This window comes from Cucurbita pepo, chromosome LG17 (assembly GCF_002806865.2).
Source record: "Cucurbita pepo subsp. pepo cultivar mu-cu-16 chromosome LG17, ASM280686v2, whole genome shotgun sequence".
NCBI lineage: Eukaryota > Viridiplantae > Streptophyta > Magnoliopsida > Cucurbitales > Cucurbitaceae > Cucurbita > Cucurbita pepo.
The window spans coordinates 8508576-8532340 of NC_036654.1; the positions used below are offsets into that span (position 1 = coordinate 8508576).

At 34.9% G+C, this 23765-nt stretch overlaps 1 protein-coding gene across 4 annotated transcripts; it reads right to left on the minus strand.

Annotated features, from left to right (window-relative positions):
- Positions 1-142: 142 nt before the first annotated feature.
- Positions 143-23752, minus strand: LOC111778232 (transcription initiation factor TFIID subunit 1). Of its 4 annotated transcripts, none has more exons than XM_023657936.1 (22): positions 23553-23752; positions 23242-23297; positions 21477-21580; positions 21084-21146; positions 20834-20879; positions 16959-17210; positions 14420-14541; positions 13853-14021; positions 12524-13625; positions 11213-11415; positions 10811-11048; positions 9017-9353; positions 6986-7195; positions 6752-6835; positions 6278-6481; positions 5686-5892; positions 4072-4555; positions 3026-3204; positions 2800-2919; positions 2266-2322; positions 1057-2181; positions 143-976 (listed from the first exon to the last, which is right to left on the minus strand). In XM_023657936.1, exons 2-22 carry the CDS (start codon positions 23285-23287, stop codon positions 614-616), a joined length of 5715 nt encoding a protein of 1904 aa, XP_023513704.1. In that variant the 5' UTR covers positions 23288-23297; positions 23553-23752; the 3' UTR covers positions 143-613. The 4 variants fall into 4 exon arrangements, with proteins under 4 accessions (XP_023513704.1, XP_023513703.1, XP_023513702.1 ...); XM_023657935.1 differs by having other exon boundaries at positions 23242-23302; XM_023657934.1 differs by having other exon boundaries at positions 23485-23752.
- Positions 23753-23765: the final 13 nt, after the last annotated feature.

Below are 23765 nucleotides of genomic sequence, written 5' to 3' on the forward strand. Positions count from 1 at the left end.
CATTTCTTTCCGGATCAATGCTGATCAAACAAACTCAACAGAGAAATATCGACAAACTTGTTACAATGAGCCAGCAACACTTGGAACAGCATACAATAATTAGACAGGAAAACTATTATTTCTCGAGTCAAGAAAATGAAGATGGGGAAAAAAGACAAATCATCGTATATGTTGGACAATAAAATAGCAATGTTGGACAATAAAATACATTCTAATGAATCCAAAAAAAAGAGATTAACTCGGATTTTAAATACACCACTATGTTACACTATGGGGGCAATAAAATATTTCTCTTAAACCCAAAAATATTTTGATCGCGGGTTTATATACATCGCTACGATACTCTAAAGAAGGTTGGTTCTCTATCCACGAGTTCTATCCCCCATATCTCTCATCAACTTTTTTGGCACAACATTCTAATAACCATGGTTGTGTTCTAAGCCTGCCTTCATACCCTTTTACTCTCACCAGCAATGGCAACTGGATTTCCTAAAGCTCTAATGGAATAGAATAGTATGTTAAACTATCTGGCCATGGGAATGAGAGTTCCGCCTTGCTACACTACACTATTATGTAATATGATACACAAAGGCACGTTTTGATATGTACTCCCCTACGAATCCCTAAACTCGATTCCCATTTCAGCTTCGGTTAATTCATCATCATTTTTGTCTAACAGATTGTCACAAAGACCCAAAAGCTGGTCTGCTAAGGGAGGAATACCTGGGTTGCGCCCATCGTTGTACATGTGAGCATTATACATTATCTGCCATACGTCATGCCTGAACTCGTCCCGGGTCTTGTATTCCAACCTTCTAACCTTCTCTCTAATGGTAGAAAGATCCATTGGGCGCTCTATGATATCCAGGTAATCAGGAGCCTCCTTCTTGGACACTGGTTTTAAAAAGAGATAAGAAATATCGTACCTCTCTTTGAGGGTCTCGACAATCCGCTCCAAGATATTTGACAAACCAACCTGCAACGAAAATTATATCAATGAATGTAGCTAAGTGAATAGCACAAAAGTAGAGAAAATCTTAAAAAGCACAAACATACCTCTCCCACTCTACGGCGCTTTGTAGATGATGCATGCTCTGCACCATGTCTTCCCAATTCAATGGGCTTCCTTTTAAAACTACGGTCTCTTTCTAGAACAACCCTTTTATCCATTCTTCTTGATCTGGGGTCTTCCACATAATCATTCATTATTTCCGGGATTCGTTTCTTCTTCTTCTTCTTTGCTTTTAGACGTTCTTCTTCCTCCTTATCACTTCTAATGCTTGCTTCAAATCGTCTAATCTCTGCTAACTTCTCTTGTTCCTCCCGCATTCCCATTTCTTCATTGTAAACCCTCCTCGCCTCCTCTTCTCTTAGTCTCTCTTCCTTTCTCCGCTTCTCCTGTTTTTCCCACCATCTATGTTCTTCTCTAGCTTTCTTTTTTCCAGACTCGGCTGAACTCATACTCCCAGGCCTTGTATGCTTCTCAAAACTTGACAGCTCAACTATTTTTTTAGTCTTCCGGTACTCCATACCAACACTCCCATCATAACCACACCGGTCCACATCAATAACCTCTTTTGGCCGTTTGATTACAAGTTTTTTGTGAAGCTGCTCTTTATCTATTTCAGCTGCTGATCTTATTATGGCAGCAGTTCGTCTCGGAAATTCAATTTTGTCCCTATCAATATTTGTTGGTGGTCTTATGACAATCGAAGGTTTATGAGCATCAATTGAAACTTTTTTTGCATCAGGAGGTCGAATCACAATTGAGGGTTTATGAGACTGAAACTGAACGTCTTCAGTTCTCTTCTTTGAAAATGTGATCTTGTTAACCTTAACAACGGACTTTCCTGTTTCATTGTCAGAATTGACCGGCAAGTCAGAAGTCTGTGGCAGTGCAGGACTAAGATTGTCAGAAAGCCTGTCAGTTGAGCTGCATTTGAATTTGACTGGAAGAACTTTTGCCATCAACGTGGATTTTTCACCCTCAAATGCTTCTGTTGTTGAAATTTTTGCTGCGGTTTTAGGTGTAGCCTTCTTGGTTTGAGCTTTCTGATTGGATTGATTTGATGGATCCATAGTATTCGACTTTATTGATACTTTTTCTTGATCTGTTGTGTCCGGTGTTTCAAGTTCTTCTCCATACTTGGGGCAATTCTTGTTTGTCCGCATGTGACCAAACTGAGAACAACAAAACAAACTTCAGAAAGGTTAGAATACTCGGGGCTCAAGCACGAGAAATACTTATCTAAACACTTTACATACCTGACCACATTTTCCACACACGAAACTCTCTCGAGCTGATTTCTTCTCCTTAAAATTCTGATCAAGAAAAGGTTAGATTAATGTGGTTCCAACCAGCATATGGTAGAATAATGACGTAAAACCTATGTCCACCTTCTCCCCAGCCTAATAACTCCCATCACCAAAACTAAAGTAACAACATCAAAAAAAAAAAAAAAAAAAAAAAAAAAAAAAAAANTGGATCAATTCTAATAATGAAGACTGGGAACTGTTTGACTACAGGTCTCAAAAGTCCCATAGAAGTTAAAACCTATCCATCATAAAAAAAAAAAAACAAAAGACCTGATCATACGATAAGAGATTGTATCCAGCTAGACAAAGTTAAGAAAAGAGAAAACAATCAAGGACGTGAGATTAAGGTTACACCCTTGGACTGAGGTTATTTTCAATAGTTTCCTAAGTAGAATATTTTCATAATATTGAAACACAAGGATGAACGAGTAAATACCAGTGTCCCACCAACAGATACAACTATAAAAAAAAGAACCAACTCACCTTGACTTTGTCTCCTGATATCTTGAGTTTCTTATTGATTAGGCTCATCTCTGAACTATAAGTCTTCTTCATGGGTTTTAACTTTGCGGACTTTTCTTTTCTATTAATAATATGTTCAACCTGCCATCATATCATGCGGTAATGATTATCTATAGCTCAACCTTCAGATGTGAGAAAAGAAAGTTCTTCCCATGCTTAAGAAGGCAAGGAAATGACATAGTAATACCTCCTTGTGATCTCTTATATTTTCTTTAGAAATATAGGTTACATCAGGCTGGGCAATACTAACAAGATGCCTGATCTGCTCAGAATTCTCCAGACCAAAACTAGCTTGAAAGCCTGAGGTCAACGTTGATTCTCCCATGACTTTATTCTTCTTCTTCTTCCTCCTCCTCTCAGCCTCATCTGTATAAAAGATTCTACATTAGCCCCATATAGAGGTGTGAATTCCACTAAGTAACCTATTTTGGGACTAATAAGCTTTGATGATGGATGGAATTGCATAGAACTTTATGGGTTTTTTTAATCTACCAACTTTTCCTCGATGATATATACCATGCCCAGAGAAAGGATATGACTAGCCAGGCAAATGATGATACAAAACATATCCGATTAATCTTGAAAGTGAAAATTCTTACTAGACAATAGTAATGAGGTCCACATAATTCAAGGTATCGGCCAAGATGATGACCCAACAGATTCATATCTACCTCCTAGAGACCATTACAGTAATGATACTACAAAATATACCATTTTTGGACCACATCTAAGAATATTGAAAGCCAACTAACTAAACCCAAGGATAATACAGTTTACAGGTCACAATCACCCTACTAACTTTCTGAAAGTATCATAACTGTGTATAATAACCTAAGAAAACAATGGTTTACGTAATAAGAGAACAGAGTTGTCGGCAACTCCACCAAGAATTTGACTCGTGTTCAAAAGAAGTTTGTCATAATTTATTTTAGGAAACAGATAAGAACAGACTAAAAGCTACATCTACGCTCTTCTATCCTCGTCATAATTAAGGAGGAGAATATTACGTCAGTAAATGAGCTGATAATAGGATTCTCCAATTGATTATGCTCAAAATGTCAATATCACCAAAAACTTTGGAAGACTTCATAAAATTCACAGGAACAAAATGTCAAATCTACTGAAAAATCTAAATGATGGGTTTAATTGCAATTTTCCCTGGTATAATGACTAAACGTGGTCACTAATAATAATGAACACTCAAAGCATACAAATGTCAAGAGTTATCCATACCGTCCATCAGCAGCCTGCACAGTTCTGCAGCTTCCGCAACTTCATCTTCAATTTCATCTTCTGTTTGAATAATGGATGCACGTCTCCTCATTTTAAGCCCCTTGACCCCATCAGTCTTTTCATGTCTGATCTCAAATGTATCAACTTCATCTTCAAATTCCTCTGCATCCAGCAAATTTTCTAAATCTCCAGCAAAGGAATCTAGGTCACTATTTCCTTCAGAGTCACTCTCATTCTCAGCACCATCTGAGGCTGAAAGACTCTGAATTTGTCGTTCCCAAATTTCTTGACACTTCTCTCTTGTCTGACGCTGCAGTTGCAGAAAGGACATTCGCTGGCCACGTGCATATTTGCTGATAGTTGTTGGATCTACTTGTACCCCAGAAGCTGCTTGCTCACTTGAAAGCCTGCGTATCATAGCAATTCTGTGCCATCTGGTCAGTTTTGCAATCTGTTCTTCAGATACATCAAACTTGAGAAGAACCTGAAATATTAAACAAGGTGAAGATTTTAAGGTAGTATAGGTATAAAAATAGCACGGAAGTACATATAAGGTTTGGCTGTAATAAATAGATAGAGCTGGAAAATAAGAACATCCTCTTTCTTAAGTAAAAAGTTACGATGTTTTTAAGAGAATTATACTTTTCACTAGACTAGTTAGTTCATAATTTCTCAAATCTTACTTACAGTTTTCTAAAATAGTTTTAAAAGGTTCCTACCATTAGCTTTTTGTAACCTACAATGATAAACAGTTAACTGGAAATAAATCAGAACCTTGGAGGGAAAGAAATCAGAGAATGTTTCATGACAAGCTGCTGCCTTGGTCAGATCATTTCAAATCAGCATGTTTAAAGGCTTCCTTTTGGTGCACTCTTTCTAAATATTTTGCTGGTATTTCTTTCTAGGATAGTTGCTTTAACTGCCCCGCTTTTATATTTCCTTTGTAATTGCTTTTTGACTCCTATTGTTCAGTTTTTGTTTTCACTTCTTTTTAGAGTTTGTATCTTGAGCAATAGTCTCTTTTCAGTATATCAATACAAGCTCCATATTTTGTTCAAAAAAAAAAAAAAAGTTTACCAGAAATATTTTATCAATTTTATAATATTAATTATGATGATGACATGACATCAAAAATTAATTTTCTTTTTTTTCTTCTTACAAATAATTCCTAATTTCTTTCTTCTCTCTGCTTCTTTCATTTGTTCTTTCCCCTACTTTTTTTTTCGCACCCATGCCCTCTTTCTTTGTTTTACATTGTCCCTCTCCCTCAAGATCACCCTTTATCTCTCAGCATTTTTAATTCGAACAAGGAAACAACGTTAAAGCTACTTCTGGATGTATAGTTAAGAAATTTCAGACTCCATCACCAAAGGTGAAAATTAAAGAGTAAGTGGACAATGAGTATAAAGAAGTTGATGTATGCATTATATCACGAAGAATGTCTGAATTAAGTGTATGAATATAAAATACAAAAAGGATCCAGAGATGACTTTTAGGTACACCTCCATTCTTCCAAAGTTCTTTATCTACCACATAAAATTCTTGTATGAAACATGAAAGGACTCTCAAGATGCAATAAAGCTGAATACAATATTACCATAGATAAGCAAGTACCTCTTTCGCAGCATCCATGCTCAACCTACGTAGGTCAGCATCTGTTCCTGTTACTGCAGAGCTTCCTCGACTAGAGGCTGCTTTTTTCTTCAAAGATGCATTAGAAATAGGTGGTTTTGGAACTGAACGAACATAACTGAATCCAAGTCCTCGACCAGATGGATCACCAACACCTGTAATTTCCATCCGCTCTATATTTTCTTTTCCCTTTTTTTATTTGAGTNGAAAAGAATGAAATTAGCAGACGATCATCATATCATTCTTCAGTAAACAATTTTCCTCTACCTTATAGCCAATTATTTATCCATTTTAGAATTCACATTGTAGTTCAAGAGAATCTATTCAAATATCTTTTCATTTTGAAACATGAGTAATAAGAACTTATAGAAACTATATCATGAAAAACAACTTAAAGATCAGTTCGTTTACAGACACCAACAAGTTAACTGGTGTAATTTTTACAATATGGAAAACAGTCCCTTGAGCTGTTACTTGGATGCCAGTTTCTTTCACAATCTTTTCTTTCACGAATAAAATATATCAGATATGTACCAGACTCTTGTTATTATGGAGATAAGTTATGATTATTTACCTGGGTCGTACAAGCAACAAAATTACTACTCAAGGTCCAGGGAGTTATCTGCAACTCCCTTTCAATGTGAGATGCAGCAGCCAGAGTAATAGCTTCATCAGGAAGTCTACTCATTGCAGATGAAATTGCAGATGGATGAACCTCTGTAATTCCCAAATGTTTGAGGCGGTATAAACCAGCTTGCATGCTCTCATACTTGCATACCTAACATATCATAGGAAGACGGTATTACAATGGACAATAGAACAATGCAACAACTTATAATATGCTCTAGATTTACATTCAGTTTATTTTGTTGAATATGGGTCACAGTTTCTAGACATGCTAAAAAATGAATTTTTCCTATTTCTTCTCTAGTTATTCAAAAAGCATATAGTCATCAATACAGAAAAAGATTTAATTCATAAGCAGAGCAGAAGTAAATAAATTCATCAATGAAAGGGGAACCAATGAAAAGGGACTTATGTTTCTTACATCCTCCGGTGTCACAGCATCTTTCTTCAAAGAAATGCTCGCATTGCGCTTCTTAATTAAAATAATCTGTCCACTAGAATTTCTCTGCAGTTTTTTATACAATTTCAGAGTAAATAGTCCAGAATGAAGATAAACTTGAAGTACGACTTATGACATAAAGAACAAGTAAGGGCAGGCTGTTTATCAAATGAAGCTTATAATTATATTATACACATAAAAATGCTACGAACTAACCTGTTGAAGAGCATATTCCTTAAGTTTCTTCCTAATTACAGTCTCTGACAGGTACGGAAACTGAGAAGGTAGTTCATCAACACGGATATAAGGGATTCGTCGATGCTTCTCAGCAGCAAGGAACTCACGGAATATATACGAAGTTAGTCTATTCATCATGAAAGTTTGAAGAGACTTTGTTCCAGGAGAAAACACCTCCATTAGCGGCTCCTGCACAGAATACCATTTAATAGAGTTAATGCTGACAGTTTAATTCAGGATATTAAACATTCAATCTCTTTAGGTTCTAGAAATGTATTAAACACAAAAAGGAGAAACAACAAATAGAACAACTGAACAAGTAACTAGATTGCATCTGGCTATATTTCAACAAATAGAACAAATGAAGAACTAGAACAACTAAAGAACAAATAGCACAACTGAAGAACAGCTTCTCTTATTTCTTTCCAGCGATAAGCCCCACTAACAGCTTCAAACAATCACTCATCCACTTGCCTCCGGAGACAAATGAAAAGAGACTTAACTATACATTATTTTATACAATTTCCAAATATACAATGAATAGTCCCCAACAATACATTTTTTGAGATTGAATAAAATTAACTTTTTCCCTCCGAGATTCTACCTGCTGGTCAGAATTTGCCTACTATCAAGGCTTCCATAGAGAGCAAACGTACTTTGGCACAGCTGATTGATGCCAAATCTGAACATTTTCTTGCAGGTTGGATAACTTGGTCTAGAAGGATATTATATGGAGTTGTGAGGATGTGGAGTTTTTCTTACAAGGAACTCAACTTCAATCAATAAAAGAACTAGAATGAGGACAAAAGGGCAAGATCCCAAATTGTTTGAGATTCGAATCACTCTAGAAGCAAGATCAATCATGTCAAGCTTGAATGATTCTAAACGTGCAACCTAAACTACATAGAATTGCAAAGAAACTTAGCCTTGGCTAAAGGAAGCAAAAATGCTCTTTTTACTACATTTTCCAAGTGTCCTTTACAAATATAACAAACATGGCTTTATAAAAAATTTCAAGAGTTGTAACCTTCATATTTTATAACCATAATTAGTGATTCTGTAAATGTAACTTTAAAATACATTAAAGAAACAATATAACTCTAGATTATCATCCACCCAAGATTTGTAACCATCGAAGAATAAATGAAGCTTGATTCTTCTTTAATTGGCATAAATTGCAACATCTTGTGAAAATTTCAACATCATTTTCTTCACAGCTTCCTTGAAGTTTATCTTGCATGATTGATTTCTTGGTTCATATCAACTCCTCATTTTGAAGGCAGAGTATTTTTTTAAAAATAATTGAGAGACAAGCTTTCATGGAGAAAATGAGAATACCAACGGAGTCAACCAAGGGACAGGCCAACGGAAAAATAGACTAAAAAATGATGGCCTATAGAAAGGGAAATACAACAAAGAGCCACATTGGAACTAGTCTAATTAAAAAATAATAATAAATAAATAAATAGTAATAATAATAAAAAGACCCAGTGAATAATGACGAGTTTTTAGAAACAAATGTCCAAAGCAAAGCATTAAACCTAAGGACTAGACCCTCCTCCAGATCTCTCCCACAACAACTAACATTATAATATTCCACCCAATCTAGATACACCATAAAAGTACAGAAAATATATATATATATATATATCATTATTGTTCATAAAGAAGTATAATGTAAATTGGTTTAGTTGCATGCAGATGAGACCCTTTTACTCAGACTGTATAATCTGTTAATGTACAGTAACAAATTGAAAATGTCTTGGATGGTGCTTAAACCAGAAAATTCCAAGAAAGTTCATCCTTTCAGTATTAAAAATATCCCCAAAAAAGAGAGTCTACATCTATTGAAGTATAGAAAAAAAATCAAACCATCAATTTGATCTTAAGTAACCAAATATTAGACAGGGTCTGATAAAGTTAAAACAAGAAAAAAGAATGCAGTTAATCGACTATGCAAGATCAATTATTAAAAATAAATAAATAAATAAAGAGAGAGAGAAAACCAACCTGCTGGCCAACTGCAAAATTTTTGTCAATACGTCGCAGGGAAAGCTTTCCCTTTGCAGAACGAACCAATATATAATCTGTCATTGGAACCTTGTGGGAAAATATAGGTGACCTGTACATATTTGTTTCAAGAGATGCCTGTATCGATCCACCTTTTAAATCACCAAGGTAAGGAGATTTATCAGAAGGTTCGAGGATAATGACATGTCCTAAACTATCCCCCCCATTTCGCAACATTGCACCAGTTTGATCATCAGGGGATGATTTCTGATAATAAGTGCATAGTCTAGCCCCCATTCCAATGTTTCCCAAAAGTAAAGGTCTTTCTTCACAATACCTACAAAGATGACATAATTGGTAATTATGAAGGGTAGACTTTAGTTTGAAAGTTCATAAAATAAGTAGCACTTTATCTTCTTCTTTATAACATAAAATAAAATATTAAAAATAAAATAAAAACAGAAAGCAAGCATAGGATGTCACGCCATTACATTACTAACTTGTATGTGCAAGGAAGCAAGCATTATTTGCCTTTTGTAACTTGACAGGGATATCCAATGGATGACAATTATAGAGAGAAATAATAGATACATACACACACACACATTTATAAATATAAATTCATATAACCATAAAAAAAATTGAAAAAAAAAACGAGTGGAGAAAGCACATGAAAAAAAAAAGAAGATAGAAAAATGAGGCTCTTAAAGACAGAAAAACTAAAAGCCAATAGGTATTACAACCAGAAACTAATTTCTTCTATTGTAAAACGTCTTCAATACAATTGATTCGTTTATAAGTAAAAACTATTATAATGCGACCAATCCCTTTGAAATTATTTGTTTATAAGAAAAGACTGTTTTAATGTTCTTACCTTGCTTGAGATTTTATTCATAAAGTTGCCGGGACGCTCTTTTTAAGTCTTTCCCACTACGTACGTACCTTTTCATGTTTTATAACTAAATTTTACTCCAAACCAATAAGATGAACTACCAAAGCATTCAGATTTACATTTTCCTGTAGATTCTCAGAAGTTTAGACGAATATTATAATTGAAGTAATCTGTGAAGCAAGCCAAAAACAACATTAATTGAACATCTAAAGCCGGTGGTACAAATCTTTGAAAGCAAACACAAGTACACAACCATCAAAACATCAATGAAATTTAACGTTCATTCCAAATTTGATTTTAGAAAGCAACTAAAACTGATTTCTCCTTCTTTTTTTTTTTTCTAAACAAAAAACGAAGCTTTTCATTGATACAATGCTCAAATTACATAAGAAACGAAAGCGATAAATAAAGAAAATTACAACAAAAAGATCAAAGCATTTCAATTGAGACATATCTTGTAATACTAAAATAAACAAATACCAATTAAGGATTCAGAACAAACTCTTCAAACTAACATTAAAATGTAAAATAAAATAAAAAAAGGAAGTAATATGATCAATTTATTTCAATGGATTGCTTTAGGATTTTTTTTTTTTTTTTTAAAGGGCATTTTCCTTTCCGTTCTGTTAACTGAGGGGACATACTAGCAGAATATTTACAGGATTTGGCAATCGGCCTTTAGCTCGCGAAGAACTTGCTCATCTAAAATAATGTGAATAAACAAATAATAAATCCAGGGACTGCTTACCAATGCAGCATAAGTCCTTCTATGAGCAAGACACTAAAACAGAAATTAAGTCAATAACTAAACAACAAGGCAACAACGAACATGGAAGACCCCAAAATGAACACGGTATTCAAAGCATCGAATATTATACGAGAGGAAAGCAACATTTACTTACTCCATCAAAAACACATGTCCGTCTTTCACAGAAAGATCAGATTTCTTTTTGAACGCTCCAGGAGATCTCACAGATCTATTCTCACCATGCAAATTTTGTGCCCCCGGCATTATGTATATTTTCGAACGAACAAGATGAAGTAAGGAATTTGGTTGCACATTTTGGGCAGCCAAAGATTTTTCTCTTTCAAGCTCCTTCCCAGAATAAAATACTTTAACAATTTCAGATGGCTTCATATCTAACCAGGAAAAGGGCAAAAAAAGAGATTGAGTCCCATGACATAATTAAGTAATAAAGAAAAAAAGAAAACAAGTTATCATACAGCACAGCACGTACATTGCAGATTATACAAATAGAAAGGTTAAACTAGTGAAAAATACCCAAAAAAAAAATTTTGATAACCTAGCTTCTTGGAAGCTTTGGCCATGATTGACGAAACAGCTTCCTCAGCATCAACAAAATGTTTACTGCCTTTGCCTCCTAAACTCTTCAGAATAATCTGCATAGGTCCATGAGTTGGTAACTTCTGCAGTTCTCTGACAGCCCTCTCGTTATCATGGGGATACCATACAGCTTTAGGCCGATGAAAATTAGCTAGCTCTTTACTGCAAAAAAGTAGAAAAGAACACATCGATGGAGTGAAAATTGCTTTTGATCGAGTATAGCAATCAGCCAAAAGCACAATGGAAAGTGTGCATAGATAGTTATTGATCAAACTTTATTGAGGTTTCGTGAGACTTTCCGGTCTCTCCATTCTTGAACATTCTTTCTCTTTATCATATAACTTTTTCATCGTTTTATTGTATCCACATAATACTCATACTCAATATTAATTACAAAAAATAACAAAACAAAACAAATCAAATGGCGTTCAGCTTGGCACAAAAACTACTGTGTTGCAAGCTATAACTCAGTCAAGTGGAGCTCAACACAACATCTTCCAAAGTATAATATAGAGTTGATCCTAACTAGGCTGATGGCTCAACTGGATATCTTCAGACAGATTTTTTCTTCAAAATCACCCTTTTCCTCGTTCCATATTTTCCATGCATAATAAAGATAAATATTTCTTCTTAAACTTGAGACAAATAATTATGAGATGATATCATCCCCGATGGGAAATCATTTGTACTATTATTTAGTATTTTCTCTTATTTGATTGAAAAAATAATTGAAAAATAAACCACTCTTATTTAGTGTCAAGGTAATTTCTACGAATAGTCATTCCCTCCCGACAAAGGTAGAAGATCTGAACCTGTTGTGGGACGATGCATTCTATGTCAGAATCAGATCCTATGTTAGTATAACTCTTCTTTGAAACACTTCCGTAATGCTCCTAGATTCTAATAAAATTAATGAATCAGAGCGCATGGAACCATCTTTGTTTTTTTTTTTTTTTTTTGTTGTATCAATGCTTGTATACACAAATATGCATATCAATTATAACAAGTATACAACATTGAGACAATCTGACAATTCAACTGGCATGAATTAGCCCATTCACCAAAAAACAAATTGTAAATGCATTTTTAAGGTCGTGAATGAAATATGGTGACTATCTACCTAAGATATTAAATATGCTACAAGTCTTCCAATACTAAGTATTGAAAGTAAAGCAATTGTCCCATGAGGTTATTTGAAACTACATTAGCAGGTGCAAACAATAATGGTCATCTCATAAACAAAATAAATTAACTATTTATCCAGTCTTACTTGCTCAACTTTAGCTTCATTGTTTGTAGCATCATTGCAGGTCTCGAATGGAAAACTTTGATGCCATGAACAGAACGTTTTTTAGAATTTGATTTAAGTTGTTGAGATGCTTTTCTGTTGGAGTAGTGTTTGTCGTTGGAAACAAATCGCCAGCCACCTTGACCTCCACTGCCTGATATCTCAAAAGAATTTCCATTGACTGACAGTGATGACCGTGTTAAAATCATAGCTCCAGAATGGAACTGAATGTACTTAGATTCCTTTTCATCTGAAATTTCAAAAAGCATGTGTTCATCTTCAAGATCAAAGATAAATTTTGGTTTTTCAATAGGTGCATTTGATTCCCATAATACTTTGTCTAACCAAGAACCTTCCAGCATTCTTCTGTTCTTCGGGGAAAATTTGCTAAAGCTTCTGATAGCATTACTTTGAAGCTCATCTGGATTATTTTCCTTTATACAATCTGATTGGCAAGAATCCTCCACATCCTTCCAGGATTCTAATCTCAACATCTGAGGATGATAAATAATTTCCGGTGATAAAGGTTCTTCTGTTCCTGAAAACTTTCTAGAGCCAAAAGGCTCCAATAACGGAAAACTGTGATGGTAAAGACTCTGGTCCTCATCATCAGGATCAATACGGTGGTCTGATCCAACAATCTGTATAGAAACTTGTGGTTCCACATCACTACTAACTGAAGCTTCCATATCAGATCCAAATACCTCACAACTCCCAGCAGAGTTTTTACTTGAAACCGGAGAGTTGTCCCACAAAATCCTCTCTTCCCAGTTTTGCTGATCCAGAGGGTACAATTTTTGAAACAATAATGAATTCGATCCGATGGTAATATTTTCTGCAACAACTTCTTTCGTAGGTTCTGCACCACAACAATGGTCTTTTTGTTGCCACTCCACTCTCGAAGCCATTACATCACCCCCATGCACAGCGCCGAATTTAGTATATTCTGGATCATCTAACATAGTAGTATCATCTTTAACAACATATGCTGGTTTCATACATGATACACCTCGACTGGAACCATGTAAGAATGCCTCCTCATCCTCTTCAACAATATCGGATACATCTGCTGACCTATACTTATCTGAAAAGACGAAGAGAGAATGAGACAAAAAAAAATTATCAGCTGAAGCATATGATAGATGGAGAAAAGCATTTGATTGCCAACTTGTCAATCCCAAAGCACTGTTTCATCACATGATGTAGCTCCAAATTATGTTTGAAACAATTATAAATTAATTAACAGTTAACGCTCTGAGATGACATCATAAAGACAATAGGAAGCGCATATAATGTTTGTGGGACATGCACCTCTACGAGAACAATATCTAGAATCTCTCTTCTCCTTTTTCTTCAAACTATCATGAACACCAAAAATTTCAGAAAATTGTAAGATTGCCATCCCATTCTCCATGCACAATACAGGTAAGGAAGTATGAGCCTTCTCCTCTTGCATCCGCTTCTCTACTTCAGGTGTCTCCTGTTAACAATTACGCGAGAGAATAGTAATGATAGCTTTAGACATGGTGGTATCAATGCAAAGTCTAAAACAGACTGACTACCTCCCAACTAAAAACGATAAATTATGTTGCAAGAAGAGAGAACAAAACGAAGTTTGACCTTTAAAGAGACCGAACTGGTTGAACAATTTAAATTTCTGAGGTACACTTACCACAGTTCTCTGTCACAATGGGCATCAGGTTAGGAAACAACAGTTCAAGGTGGACACAAGAAATCAACAAACTTAGGTTTCTCGTCAAAACAAAATAACAAAAGAAAAAAGATAACAAAACAAGATCCAATACAATTAACACGACAAACAAATTCACCTTAAGAAATCTACATCCAAAATGAAGAAAAATCAAATCGTAAACCAACCTCAAACAATTCTTCTGGACTACTGGTTATAACTTCATTATTGAAGGGGACAGACGGTAGATCATCTTCTGCCAAAGATTTTTCCCCTTCAGAAACCACCTCAAGGTATTCACCTTGCTCATCTGGAAGAATCATGATTAAATTGGTCAAATATCAATTCCTTACTGCTGACAGTGAAGGAATAAAAGGAAGGGAAAACATTCATAAAAAACAAAAGAAGAGAAGCAAACATGATTGATCGGTTAAACTTAATGCCCTAAAAATATCACAAATATTTTTTCTTCTTACATGATTAAAGGGTTTGCTATCATATGTTATAAGACTTCAGAGAATTAACTACAGAAATTACCATTATAATCAAATAGGACACAGATCTAACACAAGTCCACAATGAAAGCCTGTTGACAATGAATTTGGCTTTTTTATTAGTTGTTCCTGATTTGCACTTTGAGGCCAACAGTATGGTATCACTTCTCAAAGAGCCTCACCACAAATAAAAAGAAAGTTGCAAGATTACTAGAGAACAAATGTCTATCTTCTCCTTACCTTAACAGATAACATAACAATTTGGAGAAAAAACACAATGAGGATTCTGAGTGGGATTCTGTAATGTGTGCCCCACGACCTCTAAGCAAGAGTAGACCAAATGCATACATTCACTTTTCTTTTTTAGTTTAATAACATGTAGGACTGAAAATTCGAACCTTTGATCTTTTGGTCAAGGAAATATGTATTCACTAGTCGAACTATGCTTAGGTTGGCTACAGAGCTTCACATTTTAGCAATGTCTTGTAAGGCTTAGGCAAAAACACCTACCAGTCTCCATAATTTTTCTTTTCTTGTTGAAACCAAGCTTTCATTGAGAAATAATAAAAGAATGGAACAAACGAAAAAACTAGCCCACAACAAGAAGCTAAACTAAAAAAGTAAACAAGGACTCCATTCTCCCAGAGTAAGACTTAAAGAATCCTTGTACGAAAAAACCGAAAGAGATGGGGTGAACCTAGCAAAGGACAAAACCTCCTCCCAAAAACTTTCAGCCCCTCCAAAAATCTGTTTGTTTCTCCTCGGCAAAGGCTCCATGAGACTGTGCAAAAACCAAAAAACCAAAGAAAACTACCCCAAAAAGGAACCAAAAAATCAAAGAAAGCTACCCTTGTCTCGAAAGGGCGCATGAAGAATAATTTCCTCCAAACGGTGAAAAAGGACCTACAAGAAACCCGAATGAGGGACTGCGAAAGACAAATGTACCTTTTCCTTGAAGTAATAGAAAAACCCTCGAACAGAGACAAAGGACACAATATCCATCGTTTTCCTATGAAACAAAAGACAACAAACCCAAGATTGAGAGTGGTGGAACTCCCAACAAGATGTGACAAATAGGTCACCAAGTGACTCCACATAAAAGATAAATGGTGCAAACGATGAAACAAGGAATAGAGGAACTATCCCCCACCAACTTATTCTCCTAGAAATATGTTTTAAATTAATCACTTACAAAACACTAAACAAACGGAAAGAAAAATTCATCATTTGCAAAACACCAAACAAACTAAGAGGAAAACAAAAACCCCTCAGAGTCACTCTCTAAGGATTTCTAGAAGTGTCTCATTTGGCAGCTTTGCCCAATCCTCCAGCTCACGACTAATATATCAAAATTCTCTATCATCCAGTAAGCATATAAAGGTAAGGATAAATGACTGAAAAGTCTGTTTATAAAACGTGGAACCCCAAAACAAAATTGGTTTGTCATTCCCTATCCTAATCCTAGAAGTGATCCTTAATCGGGATTTGAGCTTCAAGATTTTGGAACAAGACTCTAGAACTTACATGTTGTCCACCAATAGGTGCTTTGGGGTTTTTACCTCTTTATTTGGTTCATCTATGGAATTGGTTTCTACTCTTAAAAAAAAACAATAATTGGTTAAACATGGATCTCTTAAACCCAGAAGAAAGAAACTTGAATCAGAAACTTATGACACGTGAACCAAATTCATTCACCCATATAAAAAATGGACCTACAGATGCAAACCAAAAATGGACCTACAGAAATTTTTTTTTTTTTTTTTTTTTTTTTTTTTTGTTACGAAACCATAACTAACTAACTATTCAAGAAAAGAAACATAACCCAACTTCAAAATACTAATCTGACTATATTCCAGAAAAGCTCACTAAAAAAACGTTTAATTCCCATATGTACGCCATAAAATTTCCTCTCTACCATTAGGAATAAAATTTTAGGCAGAAATACAAAAACATGTGAAGTAGAAAAGGCATCTTGAAGTGCAAACAAAGATGAGGAATGTACAGAAAAGCTCTCACCAATAAAAAGGTAAGGTATCAAACATGATGAATGTAAAAGTAAAACTAGTGACTACAACTCAAAATCAATTCAGTAATATACAAAAGTTGTATATCCAACAAACCACATCATGACAGGCAAAACAAACACAATTAGAAAATTTCTAGCTATATGAGACGGTCCTTTAGTAGTAAGTGAAATTATAGTGATAATCATGTAGAGAATGGTGACAGGTACCTGCTGCATGGATGCTTGGAGCTACAACGCTTCTATTTGCAACTTCGTGCACCTTTTCAATGTCTTCATCATAATCTTCATCATCAAATAGAGAAGCTGTAGGCTCCAGTGTAGGCAAAGAAACTTCAGCAGAAAAATATTCCTTTTTTGGCAATAAGTGGTCTTCCTCTCCAGCAGCTTCAATCTCTGGACCATCATACTCTTCATCAATATCTTCATAGTCGATTGCATCTTCAGCCTTCGCATCATAATCTGAGAACAAAAATCCCCCCCACCAGTCCAGTCAAAGAAAGTGAGATGATGAGGGCAGTGGACAGATGAATTGTGTACTTAAAATAATGCTTGAACTGTACTCCTTATGGATGTGATATAGTGCAAGGGGGGACTTTTATTTCCCCTTTTGTTCTACTTATTAGTGGTTTTATTTTTTATAAACAAGAAATAGAACTTTTCATCAACGGTTGAAAAGCTAAAAGAAAGGATTTAAGAGTTCAGTTGCCCTAGTTTGCGGCTAATTTTATTAGGTAGGTAGCTTGTTATTAATTTTTTAGTTAGTACAGTTTCTATTTGGTTCAGTTAGTTGATAGCCTATATAATGGGGTTCGGGCTTTATAATAATTGTCTAACGATGTTGAGTAAAGAGTCTCAAATGTTCTTCTACTAGATCCTAGGTTACATCAGGATTGCCTAGAAAAATCATTTCTCCTAGCGGATTGGAACTATCTAACAAGAAGCTTAAAAAGTATTTCTTAATTCTTGCATAAGAAACCAGAATGAACAAAAATATAAAGTACACATCATCAAGATGAAACATTCAAGGTAAGACTTGAATACTTCTTTTCTTTTGATTTTTTTAAATAAGACTAAACATACACACACATAAATATCATCCAAGGATCCTTAGCAGTTTAGCTATAATATAATCTTTCCATTCTCAAGAACCAAAACATAGCCCTAAAATTTGTGGCACCCGCAAATCAATTGAAGGATTTTCCAGCAAGCACAGAAATAACCATTCCTGTCAAGAACCATTAACAAGCTTGATCCAAAGAACTCCTAGTTTTCAAGAATCATTTCCTACATTTGGAAGAACTAAATATGCATCGTGCTTAAATGAGGATATTCTTTCTACTGAACCACCATATTGATATCCTAAGCACAAACACAGTGACATGTCAATTTCTAAGAAAGTAGGGCACGACACGTTGGATACGTCATAGGCAAATAATAATAATAACATACTCCATTCTAAAAGCATAAAATATTACAAAATCTTTTTTAAAAAAATAACTAAACTAGGTTAGAAAAAGAAGGGATATAGAGATAAATTTTCTAGAAAAGAAATCTAAGGTACTAAAAAAAGGGTGATCTAAGTATTGATTATTAAGCATGCCAGACACTTTTCTTTATTGGAGTAAACTGCCATTTGGCTCAACCAGCCCTATTTAGTTTTTCTAGACACGATCCTATGAGGAAGTATATTGCCATCTAGCAGTTGCTCATGCAACAAGCACTTAATGCTTCTCAACTTTTCTTCATGTCTTTTCTTCTTTCCTTCTTCTGTTCTTTTCCTCTGTGTACGTCTATTCTTCTTCCTTTTTTTTTTCCTTTTTCAACCTATTCTTCTTCTCCTCCTTGCCCGTCTGTTCTTCAATTCTATTCTTTTTTTCCATCCTCAACCTCTGCATGTCTTTTCTACTTCTACCATTTAATTCTTTTTTTTTTTTCCCTATTCTTTTTCTCCTGGGTTCTTTTCTGGTTTCAACTTTTTCCTTCTTTTCTTTTTTTCTATTCTTCTTCTCCTTTGTCTTTTCGTCTCCTTCTAAAAACTCTTCATCCTTTTATTCAACTCTTCTTTTTAAAAAAAAAAATCTTCAAGAGTAGAGGGTCAAACACCTCGATTGCCAAAACATGTGTTCATGCCAACCGAGTGTCTGAGAGTGTGCCCTCGTGTGTCCAAAAATGATAAATACAAAAAAAAAATGGACACACAATATAGTGTGTTGGACACATGCCAAAAGCACGTTCGAGAGGACGTGTGTCCGACATCAACACTTTGCCATTATATTATGCATATGTCCGTGTTTTATAGCTGGTATCAAATAATTAATATTTTCTTAGGAAGTTGAACTCATAATAATGCCCATCTAGCTAAAGGGTTGTCGCGCTTCCCCTTAGAGGCCCATTCACTATGGCATAAGGTTATTATGAACAAATATAATAACCCTAGCTTTGTATTTTGTCTCGAAAATACCGCTGAACTTTCAAAAGTTTCAATAATACTCTTAAACTTTCAAAGAAGTCCCAAAAATACCATTCTGTTAGTTTTGGATGGAAACCCTTAGTACTGTATTCCAAAATTACCCTTGAACTTTTAATAGTGTTTCAAAAACACCCTTGAACTTTAAAAAGTTTCATTAATACCCTTAAAATGTTTAAGAATATCGACCATTAGTATTATGTTTAAAAAATACCCATGAAATTTTTAAAATAGCATTAACACTCTTTACCTTTGTAAAAAAAAATTATTATTGTCGATATATAGACGAAAACTGTCTATCAACACCTCATAGATTATCTCCAAACTTTTTAATGTTACTTTTGAAAATTCATGAGTATTTTTGAAACGAGGTACGAACGGTAAGAGTATTTTTGAAGTTTTTTTAAAAAATTAAGAGTATTAATGAAACTTTTGAAAATTCAAGAATATTTTTTTAACATTTTTAGATGTTAAAAGGGTATTTTTGAAACCATTTTGAAAATTCAAGGGCATTTGTGAAAGAAAATGTTAAGGGTTTCATCTAAAACTATCTGTAAGGGTAGTTTTGAACTAACTGGATAGGTCAAAAAACACTTTTGGCCCTTTAACTTACATAAAAAGTAACAATTTAATCTCTAAACTATAGTTTGTAACAATTTAGTCCTAGACACTTTGATGTATGGAGAGTTGTGCATTTAACACATCCCAAAGACGAATGGTTCTAAAAAAATTGACTCCAAAGGGAACTTCTCTACAAGATTGCTTTTGCTTTCAGAAGCACAATTTCTTACTCGTAATGATGCAGACAGGGTTTGAAAAGAGTTACTCTCCACCTTCCACTAGTCTACGTCTACCCCTTTAATCTGAACAGCCTCCTCAACTAATTTGAGCCTTCTTGTGGATTACATGAATAGAATGGAATCATCAACTTTTAAACGAGGAAGGAAGATTCCTTGACAGCTTTTTTTTTAACAAATTTCCTTTTTAGCTCTGTCTTCGTGAAAATTCACCTCCTCTTTCTCTTATTGGTAATCTTCACTTTTGTCCAATTGGAAAATCTTTTACACCCACTTTCGCTCAAACTTCCGCCCCTCTTTTGTACATTTCATACATCATTAAAATTTGTTTCCTATATATATATATATGATAATCATGATTTTGATATAAATGAAAAGGAAATTAAATGAAATTTTGAGAAGGCTATTACTAAAAAATAAAGGTGGTACGTTTCATGGATACCGGAGGAATAACCAAGGAACCTACAACATAACCATACCTATCATGACCTCATCAGTATATCAACCTCTCTAACAATAAATACGCACTAAAAAAACACCTAAGATTATGATCCCAATTCCAATTTAAAAAATAAACAAAAGGTTCAGTTAGAAAGCCCTAAAACTGAACAAATTATAAGTCATCAGTCTGTAGAATGGCGGAAGCACCCAGCTAACAATAATATTTATCAAGTAGCTTTCATTATTAAGATCAGAAAAAAGCACAGTTCACAAAATATTTTTAGCACCTCTCGTGAAAATGTATTTGAAGATAAAGGTATCAAACATAAAAATAAAACTCGGAAGACTACTAGGTAAATTTATAAATACAACTTCACCTGGTTCAACAGCATCAGATGGTATTTTTGGTGATTTCGTCGACAACTGAAAATTTTGAAAAATTGCAGGCATCAAAGAAAAAGATAGAAGGGGGAAAAGAAACTATCAAACTCTGAAAGATACAGATGCAGTAGTTGAATGTTATTAAAGAGCAATGAGAGATGGTCTACGAACACAGGAAGCTACATACGAAGTCCACAAAACCAAATGAAAACTATAGAGGATATTCAGAATCATAAAAATTCTTACATCAATATCTGTCAAAGTTGGACCCAACTTATCCGCCAGTGCAGCCAGATGTTCCTTTGCATCCTAGAACACAAGATAATTTCCAAAGCATCCATAATATGATATTAATGAGAAAATTAAGTGTCAGACAAATAAGATGAAAGGTCAGATTACTGAAAGAACTAATTGTTACAAGTGTAACAAGTTAAGGTTTTCTTAAGAATTTTCAGACTTCAACAGATCATATTTGGAAGATAACAAGTCTAGTTGCAAAATCCACGGTGCCAAAACCAGTATTTTGGTACAGCAATCTTCTAATAGAATGAGCCCATAGCTTACATCTTTCTGGCACACTGTCCTCCAACAGATCTAGTTCTACAAAAATGCCACTAGAACTAGGAGCAATAATATTACCTCATCAAGATAATCGGCATCAAGATCACCAGAATTATCCACATTCCCAAACATAAACCCCAATAATCGATTGCCACCACCAGCATCCTCATAGTCATCATCATCTGCAGTCAAAATATCATAAGTACATAAACACAGTTTTCTACTCATGATCCACAATAATACACAGTTTTTTATTTTTAGTTTTCAAAATGAATTTAAAATTGCAAAAGTTAACAATGTCACCATGATTGAATGACTGATAAGAGTTAATAACGTAACTATGCAAATTGAAATTATTCTTCCCAAATTTTCTTTAATCAAAAACCATGCTTTGATTGAGAATGCAAAGAGAATAAAGAAAGAAAATAATACAAAGGGAAAACAATAAGGAAGTTCAACAAAAGGAGACAAACTAGAACAGAGGGACTCCAAACTAACAAAATGGGACCTAAAGGATAATTACAAAAGTCCTCATGTATTGAAGCCTAAAGAGAAACATGAAACCTCACAAGAGACAGCACCTCCTCGCTCAATTTCTCAATCTCCTTAAAAATCTTACTGCTTCTCTCTAACCAAGACCCCACAAAATCAGCAGGCCACAAAAAGAGACCCATAACACAAAAGGGTAGGGTGAAGAAGAAACTTTTTTTACCATGGACCTACACTTAATAGGTGGAACCCAATAAGAACCTAACACTATGAAAAAGTGACTCCAGACAAGAGAGGAATATTGCCAACTCCCAAGAGTGTGATCAATATCCTCAAATGCCCTCCTACAAAGGATATAGAATTGAAGCCCAATCAGCACAAAAGACTCCCTCGTGATACAATCAAAGGTATTAACTTTTCTTCCTTTTTTTAACGAGAAACGAAATTATTTATTCAGAAAAAATAAGGGGCATAAAAAAAAAGTCCACACCAAAAAGAGCCAAACTTGGGCTTCAATCCTCCAAAGTAACTTCCTACAGGATTACAAAAAGCCTTAGAGCCAAATCCTCGAGGAAAGTATGGATCTAACAAGGGACCACACCTCCTCCTTTGGTCTCTCAACGCCCTAAAATTTTTATTACTCCTCACAACACAAAGGCCCCACAAAATCACATAAACCTGGAAAGCCACAACAGGAAACGCCCCTAATCACAAAAGGACAGATGGAGGAGTTCCCCGAAAGGTGGTCGTGATCCTTAGTCGCCCCTAATTCTTATGTCATTGAACTACCTCGAGATCTTCACATTCCAAGTGCAATCAATGTCTCAAATATGGTTAAATCCTACTAGTGGGCTGGACAGTGGTTTCTACTCCAGAACAAGTACTTCTGTTGGGGGAGAAGGGAGGAAACTTTTGTAGGTAACTCGTGTCTGATTTCATTAACATGAGTTAAGTTACTAGTTGCTTAGTAGCCAGTATCATTATAAATTTTCATAACTACTGTGGAAATTAGAATTAAGGAGTTTCATCGTTCACTATGAGTTCATTGTCTTATATTTTAACTTCATTTCCATACTGAGCCTATAAATAAGAAACCCAAGGTATCCAATACCATATTTGACATTAATAAAAATTCATAATTTCAGTTTGCTCCACCAATCTCACTCATATCTAAGATGAAGAGACCAATAAGAAAGAAAAGATGTTTAGACCCGCAAACTGTAAACTTCCGAGCGTAAAAATAATAAGAGCAACAATAATATATATATATATATATATATATATATATATATATATATATATATATATATATTCAAACAAAGAGCCTAGAACTGGTTTAAATCAACTGGCTTACCTTCATCCCTTTCGTCTTGGGAATCACCATATGTTTCGCCACCCATCTGATACCCACTTCTCTTCGAACAAACCAAAAAAAATAAAAACATATTAACACCGGATGATATGCTTGCTTAAAAGAAAAACATAAAGTGAACATGTAATTAGAATCATAATGAATTGGCGACCTCGTACAATGTTGAAGAAAAATAAAACAGTTTTCAAAGAACTAAGACAATGATAGGGCCCGATTCCATCATACCTAGTCGAGGCGCAAGTATTGTAAAGGGAAATTAGTGTCGGAGGATAGGCAAGAAGCGTAAATCGGACCTTGGCGGCGACCGACGGAGAGATGGAGAGAGCTGCGGGAAAAGGTGTGACGTGGCGGCGGCAGCAGTTGCAGCAAAGAGAGAGAGAGAGAGAGAGAGAAGAAATAAAATGGGCGGTAGGGCTTGCCGGCGAGAGGTTGCGACTGCGACGGAGTGGCAGAATGGGAGAGAACGAGGGAAACGAAGGCAGAAGTGGAGGGAGAAATCAGAGAAA